This window comes from Lipotes vexillifer, unplaced genomic scaffold (genome assembly GCF_000442215.2).
Source record: "Lipotes vexillifer unplaced genomic scaffold, Lipotes_vexillifer_v1.1 scaffold1442, whole genome shotgun sequence".
Classification (NCBI taxonomy): domain Eukaryota; kingdom Metazoa; phylum Chordata; class Mammalia; order Artiodactyla; family Lipotidae; genus Lipotes; species Lipotes vexillifer.
Window position 1 is genome coordinate 297423 of NW_006797379.1, and position 11605 is coordinate 309027.

Sequence of the window (11605 nt, forward strand, 5' to 3'; positions counted from 1 at the left end):
CCCTGCACATGCCTCTACAGGAAATTTTAAGTCACTGAAAATCATTTCAGCCATTCGTAATGTAACATTTGAAGGTTAGCGTGACAGAGGTATGCTCTGGAACCTGTGAGTTCTAAACATAGAAAACTTTCCATTTTTGACTTCACTCTACGGTAAAAGTTAAAAGAAAGGTAATTTTTTTTTAAAGATCACTTTGTTTATCTACTTTTGATATGGGAAAACATTAAGTATGAATGAATTCAGTGAAAATAAATACACCTGATTCTCCTTCAAGATTTTCAAGAAAACTTATGAGTTGCCATTTAGAATTGCAGTCTTTGTTTACAAGGCAACAAAGAGTGGGCCAATTACTCAAAAGTTAACCTTAAACTGGCCATCCAGATCCAGATGTTTAAAGGAGACACAAGAAATTAAAAACACCCACTTTCTGTCATAATTATGCATGGAAATGACATTAATTTAGAAGGTGACATCAGATGGATCGTATTCTCATAGAATGGATAATACGTATGAGTTTCTCATGTTTAAAAAGTTAAAAAATAAACCAATTCTCCCATTTAATTCCACAGTATTTCAATTATTTTGGGTCTCACGTATAAATGAAAACCTTAAGTAATACATATAATAGTTATCACAGATCTTGTCATGTAGCGGATAATAATAATTATTGTATTATTATGACTGTTGGCATATAGATTGCTACTGAACACATATCCAACGTACTATGAATGATTATCATACAAATACTGTGCAGTAGGTACCCTTAAAGCAGAGAAAATTTCTTTCTCTCATGGTCAAAGGGAAGAAACTAATAGTCTATTATCCACATCTCAAATCTCTGGCCAAGTTTAATGGCTTGAAAAAAAACAGCTTTAGAAAACATATTTTTGAAGAAATGTCACTGACAGTACAGATCTACAAGAAAAATTACCCATAGATTATATTACTGTTCTTTCATTCCCATGCCCTAGAACAGTGTATGAGAATCAGAATCACCTGGAAAACTAGTAAACATGCAGATTCCTGGGCATTCCCCACAGTACCTTTGGAGTGTGTGCCAAGAATCTGAATTTCTAACAAGTTTCTGTGTGATGATAATGCTACTGGCCCACGAACCACACTGGACTAGCATAGCCCTAGAACATGAGTCAGCAAACTGTGGCCCAGGGCTAAATTCAACTTGCTGCTTGTTTTTGTAAAACAAGTTTTATTGGCACATCACCATGTCCATTGATTTCACTTACACATTGTCTGCGGCTGCTTTTGCAGTTGAATAGTTGGATCAAACACCATATAGCCTATATCATTAAAGCCTACAAAACCTTACATACTTAAAATTTGGCCTTTCACAGAAAACGCTTGCTGACCTTTGCCCTAAAATGCCACTCTTCTCCCTAATACCCAGTTGAAATCTTTGACATTCAGAAATAAAATTTACTGATAACAAATATGAAGACATGTAGTGAGACAACAGCATTTCAAGGCTGATAAAATGTTTATCATCTTCATCCATGTTTGTGACTAACAGCAGTGAGTTACTTTCTTACTGCTACGATATGATCCTGATGAATGTCTGCTGTATTCCACAATTAAAAGCCACAAACTTACTCTCCTTTCCATAAACCTGCAATTTCAGAGAAATGGTGCTAATAAAATCTATACGGTACAACAGAAAATATATTGAAACATTTAAGACTGTATTAAAAACATTTCTTATTTGAGAAAATACAGGCAATATAAGAAAATTATCCCTCGTCATAAAGGACAGGGAGTAGAAGGATAAATTAAATCATGAATTTCCCCAATAATCTTCTGTATCATCACATTTTATCCTCTGCTTTCCCTATTTCTGCATCACTGGATAGTTTAACAAAAAATGGCACCCTGAGAAAGTACCAGCAGTAGCAGCAGCAATAGGTTGACATGAGGCTTACACAGAGTGGTGGTAGCTAGCCTCACACCTCTCAGATGTGTTTTATTATTAGATTTAAACAAATTTTTGCAGGATATGTACTAGTCAATTCACTCCCCTACCATTTCTCCATGTTATGCCAGGACATTTATATCAGCTGCTGCACTACTGAACACGTTTGATTTGGAGTCCCTGGCTTAAATAATATTCAAAGTAAAAAAAACTGGGTCATGTAAATAGATCATTTAAATGATTAAGGTGATAATTAAAGGCTATTATGTATATTTGTTTGTATGTATACCTACATAAATGAAACTACAGTCGTACTAATAAGGAACTAATGGTGTCTTAGAGCAAAAGTCTCAGATTGTTATTCAAATGGATTAATTTAATTTTGTGAAAGGCCATACAGTTTAGTCATCCCCACTAAAAGTGTGAGAGTAACCGACTTATTTATTATAAAGCTGTCTCTGGAGATTCAGATTACTTTTACATCTGCTGATAAATAAAACTCTTGTTTACTGGGCTATATGCATAGTTTTCCAATGAATTATGTATTTGGTTTCTTTTGAACCATTTGTCTTTGAAAGGGGAAAAATCCCAAACCAGTATTTTATAATCTCTTGGTAAATACAAGTACTTCTCATTGTTAGAATATGAGATAGCTAATAAATTAACTGAAGAAAAATTTTCCAGCTAATACCTGTTGCACGATTGTTGTTAATTCCAAGCAGAGCTGTATGACATTATTCCTTGTAACTGAATAGTCTGTGACAGCAGCAAATGGTGATCTATAAAGGAAAAAGGAAAACTGTGATTAATAGGAAGAGCTTTTGAAAGTTCCCCAAATAAAACAGCCTAAAATAAGGTTTTGAATAATATGAAATGAATTGTTCTGAAGTTTACATAGTGATAAACAATATTCGGAACAGATTTAAGGAAGAAAATCGAGGGAAATGCTTGGAAGAGAATTCAAGAAAAATGTTTGCTTTCCATCAAATTTCTCTTTTTTTAGTGCTTAATATTTAAAAGTTCTTTTGTACTTCTTACGAGGTCTCTTCACTACATCTAAAATAAAATAACACCAAAAAGGCATGCTTTAGCAAAGACATTTTAGTTTATTTTCAAATGAAAGTAAGATTTTGAGTCCAGTGGCTTCTTGAAATAGTCACAATTCAGAGCTAGTCTAATGACAGCTATCACCTACCGAGGACTTACTATATGCCAGTTACTTTTCTAAACGCTTTACATGTACCAAATAATTTTCACAACTCTTATAAGATAGGCACTATTATCATTCCCATTTTACATATAAGAAACGTGAGGTAGAGAAAGGTTAAGTGAAAACTAGTAAGTGGTGGAGCTAGTATTCAAACTCAGGAAGTCTGACTCCAGACTCCACAGCCCAGAGTTAAACACTAATATACCACCTCTATGAACTTAAGTAGGTTTTTATTTGTACCAAACCAATTACTTACATCACTTCACATCCCTTTTCAAACAACTTGGCGTGTAAATAATATATATTGGTACGAGGTTTATATTTTCAAGAATGTTACAGACAGCAGCAGTCTTCCCAAGCAAGTGATTTGCCACCAAGTGAATTCAGTGGCTTTCCATTAGTCCTTACCCTTTCTCTTGTCTATGAATGCCAATCAGGTTTTTGTGGGGCCAAAGCTTATATGATTTGGGAGGCCCAGTTTAAAGAAAACAAAATCACAAACAGAAAAGAAGGTATGGGGGTAAATATTTAGTCAGATTACTAGAACTTTAGTGCTTTAGATCTCTCTACTGATAACTCGTAAGGCAATTTACTATAAATGATTATATAAGACTGCTTCCTGGTTACAAACTGAATTTGCCTCTCTTCTAGAAAACTCTACAGCTCAAGCACCTCCCACTGTCACAGGGGTCCATAGGAGAGGCCCTTTATTGGTTACATTTTTTAAAAACGTATTTTTCACTTATGTATTTTGGCCATTCTAATAGCTATGTAGGGGCTTATCACAGATTTAACTTGCATTTCCCCAAAGTTATATGTATTTGCTCTATTTATATATTATCTATATTTAATCGTTAACTATATTTCCCTAATAATTTTCTAACTGGTTGTGCTGACTTGTGCATATTTGCTATCCATATATAATCTTTAGTGAAATGTCTGCTCAAGCCCTTTGCCCATTCTTTAGTTAGATTTTTGGCATTACTATTGAGTTTAGAGACTTCTCAGTACTTTCTGTATGCAAGTACTTTGTTGAATAGGTAATCTGTAAAATTTCTTCTCAGTCTATGGCTTCTCTTTCCATCCTTTAACAGAATCTTTAGCAGGTCAAAAGTTTTTCATTTTAATGAGGTCAAATTTATCGATAATTTCTTTTCTGGATTGTACCTTTAGCCTTATATCTAAGAAATCTTCACCTGACTCTAACTCAGGTTTTCTTCTAAAAGTTTTTTATTTTACTTTTAGATCTATGACCCATTTTTAACTCAATTTTTGTATAAGGTGTGAGGTTTGGGTCGAGGTTCACTTTTTTCCCTCTGCCTATCCAAGTGTTCCAACACCATTTGTTGAAAAACTAACCATTCTCCACTGAATTGCTTTTGCTCCTTTGTCAAAAACTGGCTAACCATATGCATAAAGTTCTGGACTCTCTGTGTCTATCTTGCTACCAACACCAGTTTTGATTACTGAAGTTACATAGTATTTAAAATAGTATTAAAAAACTTCAAAATTGATGAAGTATTATGGTTCCTTTACTTTTTAATACAAATTTTAGAATCATACTGTCTGCAGTTATAAAAAAAATCCTGCTGTAATTTTAATGTGAATTTTATTAAACCTACAGGAAGATTTGAGAATTAACATCTTTACTAAGTTGAGTCTTCCAATCCATGAACACAGTATGTCTCTCCATTTATTTAGGTCTTGTTTGATTTTATATATCAGTATTTTATAGTTTTCACATACAAATCCTGTAGATAATTTGCTAAATTTATATGTAGGCATTTCATTAATTCTAGAGCAACTGTAAATTATACCATGTTTTTAATTTTTGTTTCCAACTGTACATTGCTAGTATACAAGAATGTGATAAATTTTTCTGTGTAGACTTCCTATTCTACAACCTTGCCAAATTCACTTACTATTTCAAAAAGATGTTTTGTAGCTATCTTGGAATACACTACACACAGACATATATTATCTGCAAATAGGAAAAGTTTTATTTTTTCCTTTCTAATCTCTAGGCCTTTTACTTCCTTTTCTGGCCTACTGTATTGGATATAACAGGGGGGATGAGAGTGGACAGCCTTGTCTTATTCCCAATATTAGGAGGAAAGCATTGTCTTTCACAGTACAAGGTCAGCTGTTGCTTTTTATATATGCTTTATATCAAGTTGAGATATTACTACTCTATTCCTACTTTGCTGACAATTTTTCTCATGATCGGGTAAAGGATTCTACTGAATGCTTTTTTTTTTTACATTAACTGATGTGATTATATGATTTTTATTCTACAGCACATTAACATGGTAGACTACACTGATTTATTTTCAAGTACTGAAGCAGCCTTGCTTGCCTAGAATGAATCCCACTTAGTCAAGGTGCACAGTTCTATTTATATGTGGTTGGACTTGGATTGCCAATATTTTGTGGAGGATTATAACATGTAAGTTTGCACTATCTTTGCCGGGTATTGGAATCAGGATAATGATTGTACCATAAAATGAGATGGGACGGATTACCTCTATGTCTATTTTCTGAAATAGACTGTGTAGAATTGGTGTTATTTTTTCTTTAAACATAGAATTCACCAGTGACATCATCTAGGCCTGGACCTTTTTTCCCCTACTCCAAAGAGTTTCTAAGTACAATTCAATTTCTTTAATAGTTACAGGATTATTCAGAGAATCTATTTCATTTTGGGTAAGTTTTGGTAGTTTTTGTGTTTTTGAAGGAATTGGTTCATTTCATCTAAGCTGTCAAATGTATGTATAAAGAGTTATTTGTAGTATTCCTTTATTATCTGTTTAATTTTGATTGACTTCTCAACATAGTGTGGTCCCGTTTTCAGTTTCACTGATTTCTGTTCATTTATCATTATTATTTGCTCCCTTTTGTTGCTTTGGGCTTATTTTCTACTTTCTTTTTTCTTTAATTTTATTTTTTTAAGAATACTTAGCATGAGATCTAACCTCTTAACAAAAATTTAACTGTAAAAGACAATACTATTAATTATAGGTACAGTGTTCTACAGCAGATCTCTAGGACTTTTTCATCTTGCTTAACTAAAACTTTACGCCCATGCTTGTTGATTAGCAATTATTTTTCTATTTTCTTGAGATGAGAGCTTAGATAATTGATTTGAGATCTTTCTTTTTTTCTGATATAAGCATTCAGTGCTTACAAATTTTCCTTTCAGAATTGCTTTAGCTGCGTGCCTCAAAAATTATGACTTGCTCTAATTTTCATTCTGTTCAATGTATTTTTTATTTCACTTGAGATTTCCTCTTTTATCCATGGATTAGTTAGAAGTGTGTTGTTTGATTTCTAGTTTGACTCCATTATGGTTAAAGAAGAGATTCTAACTGATTTAAATTATTTTAAATGTGTTGAAGTTTGTTTTATGATGCAGATATGGTGTACCTTCATGAATGTTCCATGGGCACTTGAAAAGAATTTATATTCTACTGTTGTTGGATGAAATGCTCTCAAAATGTCAATTATACCTTGTTATCTGGTGTTGTTCAGCTCTTCTAATCCTTACTGTTTTGAGAGAGGAGATGAGGTATCCAATTGTAATTGTGGATCTGTCTGTTTCTTCTTTTAGTTCTGTCACTTTTTGCTTCAAGTACTTTGAAATTATTGTGTGGTATATACATCTTAGCAGTTTCTGTTTCTTGTTTTTTGAACTGTCTATTTATAGGCTCATCTGTTGCATTTTGGTGTTCTTTGTTTTTAATTTGAATGTAATATTCACATAGTACACATTAACCCTCTGCTTCTCATAACTGTTTGTTGCAAGTATTTCCCCCAGTTTGTCATCTGTCTTATACTTAGTCATGTTTTTCAATTTTATGTAGTCAAAGTCAAACAGCATATTTCTTTGCATTTTATTCCATATTTAAAAATACTTAATAATAAGTCTACATCTAGAAATCATTTTTTGTCTATATTTTCTCCAGTTTTCTTATGGATTTATTTTTCCCTCTTAAATAAATGATAGGCCTAAAATTACTTTAGTGAACAGGTAGTGTTCTATCATTATTCATTTTCCAAAGGCTTAACCAAGTGCCCCAATTCCACTTATTAAATGACCCTTTCTTTTTCCAGGGGCTTGAACATATTGTTTTCTAAATAATTCTATATACCGCAGTCTATTATGCGCTGTCTTCCACTACTGTCTATTCCTATTCCGAAATGGTATATTTTTCAACATAGTTTACTAAAACAGAAGGAGTCATTAAGAATTCAAATAATGATAATTAGAACAAAATGTATGTAATTAATTAATCTGAAGTCATTGCATAGGTATATCTAAATTTATTAAAACTCATTAAACTTAAAATGGATAAATTTTATAGAATGTAAATTAGGCTTCAATAAAACTATTTTTTAAAAGATGTTAAGATATAAGCACTTCTGGGAAAACATCATTTAAAAAAAACACCCCAAGACCATTTTTGCTGCATTGAAGCATAAAAATTGGCATTTTAATTAAGAATTCAAAAATGCTTCTGGCATGATTAGAAAGAGCTTGGGTTCCTAGTTTTGCAAAGGTCAAAGTCTGTTAATAAAATCTAAAAGCTTCATTCAAAAGTGATGAGATGAAGTACAGCATGATTTTCCCCATAAAATCTTAAAAAAAGACTCATTTGATCTTGAAAATGTACCAAAAGAAAAATCTATTTGATAACTGAATGCCTGTAGCAAACTGAATTCTAAGGCGTGTTTTCCACTTTCCTGAGCACTCATATTTCAAGTGGGACAAGCTTCTTCTTGCTCAAGATTAAATGTCAAATAAAACTGGAAAAAAAATCTAAGATATACCTAGGAAAACATGCATTTTATCTTGTAGTGAATTCCCTTAAAGTTTTCATTTTAAAGGCAAATCATATACAACCACACTAAGAACCATTCTTAGCCAGCACATCTTAATGTTTGGGATGATGATTTTGGCTATACACATACATAAATAAAAGAAGGCTGACAGGTTCCAATCTTTGTCAGTTACCAAAGATGAACACTCAATCATGACTTAATGACATAAAGAAATGGATCTCTATAGAATAGCTGAACATGATCAACTTGAAAACAAAACAAAATTAAGAGAGGAATTTGTTCCTCAGTCTAAAGAAACCCCAAGTTAGAGCTCAGGCTACTTAGAAAAAAACACGTGGCTGACTCAAGGTAAAGAAAATAAAATTCATGGCAGGAAAACTTTTTGATGCCAGAAAGTTAAAAAAGAAAAAAAAAAAAAGAAAAAATCTTTGGCTAATTAATAAATGGCCATTACAGGAACCATCCTACTTAGATCTTAAAAGTTACACAACTATCCTCAAATCATCATATGGATAATAAAATGCTTATACTTCTTTCTAGTCCCAAAGTTATTGACCTTATAAAAAATTATTTGTTGTACATTCTTTTCAAACAAAAGCATTTATGGAAAGGTTATTAATGGTTCAGAAATCCTAAACAAATGAGAAGCTAACAAGAAAAGCTAAGGAGTTAATTAGGAAATCTGGAAGGCCTTACTGTTTCTCAGGTTGGCACTGCTGAGCCTGAGGGGCATTCTATGAACAACAGCCTTGCTAACATCACTGCTCATTTCTGGAACAAGAGGTGCCAAGTTGGAGCACTGAGCACACAAGAGGAAATAAGACCAAACAACAACGAGCCACAGCATTTGGTAGTGTTTGGGGTAGTTTTCTTTGTCTCTGTAATTTTTCCCTGGTATAGAAATAATTTTTGTCCTATAGTTTCATATCATGGAAGAAGAAATTAGTTCAACCACTTTCGTAGATAAAGCAAAAGATTTCAAAGAATACATTTTTTCCCTTGGCATACTAACCCTTACGCCTTAAACATTTAAAAGGTTTTCAGTGATATAAAAAGACATCTCGTTGATCCTTTCAAAACAGAATGACCTTAAAATGTATTTCAGAAACAATTAGAAATAGGTATTAATGCTAAAAATAAGAGAAAATAATAAATTTTCATTATAAATAGCAAAATAAACTTTTTCTATATATAATACTTTTGAATATTTTTTAATGATGTTACTGTACAACATGGTACACACAGCGATCTGGAAACCTCTAAGTATAGATTGATTTGGCAAAGCCATATAAAACAGCAAGAAAGATGAGGTGTGAAAAACAGCAGGATGTAGGTTAAAAATAGACAAGTAAACCATGAATTGAAAATAAACAGTAAAGCTACCAACTGTGATTCACCTCTGAGGCTTTTCCTCTGGGAAAGTCTGTTGTTTCACTCAAGTCAATATTTAAAATAAGAAGAAAAAGGGGATTTCTGTTAGCCTTAGATTTTATTTTCTTTAAGAAATGTAAGGAGCTAATTTTTGAAAATAAATGTTACTTAAATGGAAGCTCCACTGAAATTGCAGTTTTTGTGATTTGTAAACATCTTCCCTAGCACCCTAATGCTTTTGCCTTAAACATTCAAAACGTTTTCAATGATATTAAGAGATATCTCATTGATGTCTTCAAAGTAAAATGAGAAATAAACTTTCTATAAAAAAATTCTATATAGCAATTTGAAGTATCAAGGCCAGAAAAAGAAAAGTGATATTCTTGTTTAGCATCTGAGGAGAAACACCAAAGTACAAATAAATGTTTATATATGCCGCATTCCTAAGAATCGCTTCCTCAAAATCCTTAAGAACTAGTCCACATTCAAAAGGAGACGTAGTATGACAAAAGAACATGATAAAAGAGAAACAAGAAGGGCTTTGGTATCACAACAAAAATAGATTCAAATTATAATTTTCACACTAGTGAATAACTTCAGGCAAATTACTTCATGTTTCATATGTAAAATGGGGATAATGATACCCGCTTCGTGAGAATTCAATAAGTCAATACATGAAAAGCATCTAGTTCAGTACGGAGCTAAATCAAAGATTTTTTCCTATTCTTTCTTTTCCTTTCTCCCCCTTCAAGTGACATAAAATAAAAATTGCAATAAACTCATCATATTGCTGTGCATGCAAGTTCTCCCCAAAATGTAAAAAAAATTTAATGCCAAAAAGTCAGATTTTAAAAAAATTAAGCCAGTTGTTTGGCATCAAAATAACCATAGTTACCTGAGAGAATTTTTCATTTTTCAACTAAAAAATTATAGTATATTGTACACTAAAGGAATAAACTAAGGTTAAAGATCCAATGCTTGGCAATATTCGATTGCAGTGACCATTTTAAACCCTCCAAATTAAAGGCAATCTACCATGACAAATCAAGATATTAAAATTTTTTGGTCAACATAATTTCTATGGAACTTTTATAATTAAGTACTTAAGTTCTAAGTTCTTCAAAACAAAAATAAAAAAGACAAGATACATTCTTACCTTATATAAAGAAAGCACAAAAACAGATTAGTTTTGGTCTAGAACTTGGTATTAACTAAATTTAGTAAGAGAAGAGGTAGGGAGTTAAATCATGATTCTACAAGTCACCAACAAACTTTGTTAGTGTTTATTCTTTGAACTTATGTAAAGGGAAATAAGGTGAATATATTCCTCATATGGCTTTGGTGAACAAGGTCAATGATTTATAGAATATTAGTGCTTAGAAGAGAACTTCAAATTCTGCAGGTCTTACATCCTTATTCTAAAAAGAAAATAAAAACAGAGGTTAAGGTTCAAGGTTACCCAGGGGCAGAGGCAGAGCTGAAACTCAACTCTCTCTTACTTAGCCCTTTGTTCTTTTATACTATTTCACGATGTATTTCGGCAGGGATTCACAACAGAGTCATGGAGAACACTGCTCTTTTGGCTTTTCTAGCATTGATTAATGTGTTTTGCTTCCTGTGTAGTTTGCAGAACACACTGAAACAAGAGGGCATGTGGAATGTTGTCTTGTGCTCTTGCTGCTACCTAGAAAACATTTTTTCTTTGAAAGGAATAAAAATATAACTTAAATACACATCCACTAACAATCTCTAATAAAAGTCTGGGCTACTTGTCAGGAAAACAAACAGCATAAACATTTTACTTGGCACAGTTATAGATAAAATCCTATTACATTTAAATTGATTTGGGGACCTTTTGAAATTTATATTAGCCAAGGAGTACTTAAGATATTCATACAATCCATGGAAGAGAAGGAAGCAAAGTAAGTTCCCAGATATAGAAGTAGCCCTCATCATTTGCCTTTCCTCTTTTCCAACACCTCTAAACGATGGAGTCTATGAAAAGTAGAAGTTAATATTATACAAAACTATCCTGAACTACAAACCATTTCACAGAAAAATTTCTTCAAAGAGGAGGTATCACTTACCTTTAACTCACAATCAACCCAAGAATTCCAGTTTTCATTAATTCTAAGTAAAAACACTAAACTGTTGTTGGTAAGATCACATATATCCTGATTCCCTAATTTACTACACACTTTCAGCCTTACCCTGCCTAACCTGTCAGCAGCATTTGACTCTACTGACCACTTCCTTTCTTT

General features: G+C 32.5%; 1 protein-coding gene across 3 annotated transcripts in view; it reads right to left on the minus strand.

Moving 5' to 3' along the window:
* Positions 1-11605, minus strand: part of CNKSR2 (connector enhancer of kinase suppressor of Ras 2) — a 258846-nt gene that overhangs the window by 181618 nt on the left and 65623 nt on the right. For all 3 annotated transcript variants that reach the window (XM_007469301.1, XM_007469302.1, XM_007469303.1), the window contains exon 4: positions 2616-2703. In XM_007469301.1, coding sequence (XP_007469363.1) covers positions 2616-2703 — 88 coding nt within the window. The remainder of the gene's footprint in view (positions 1-2615; positions 2704-11605) is intronic.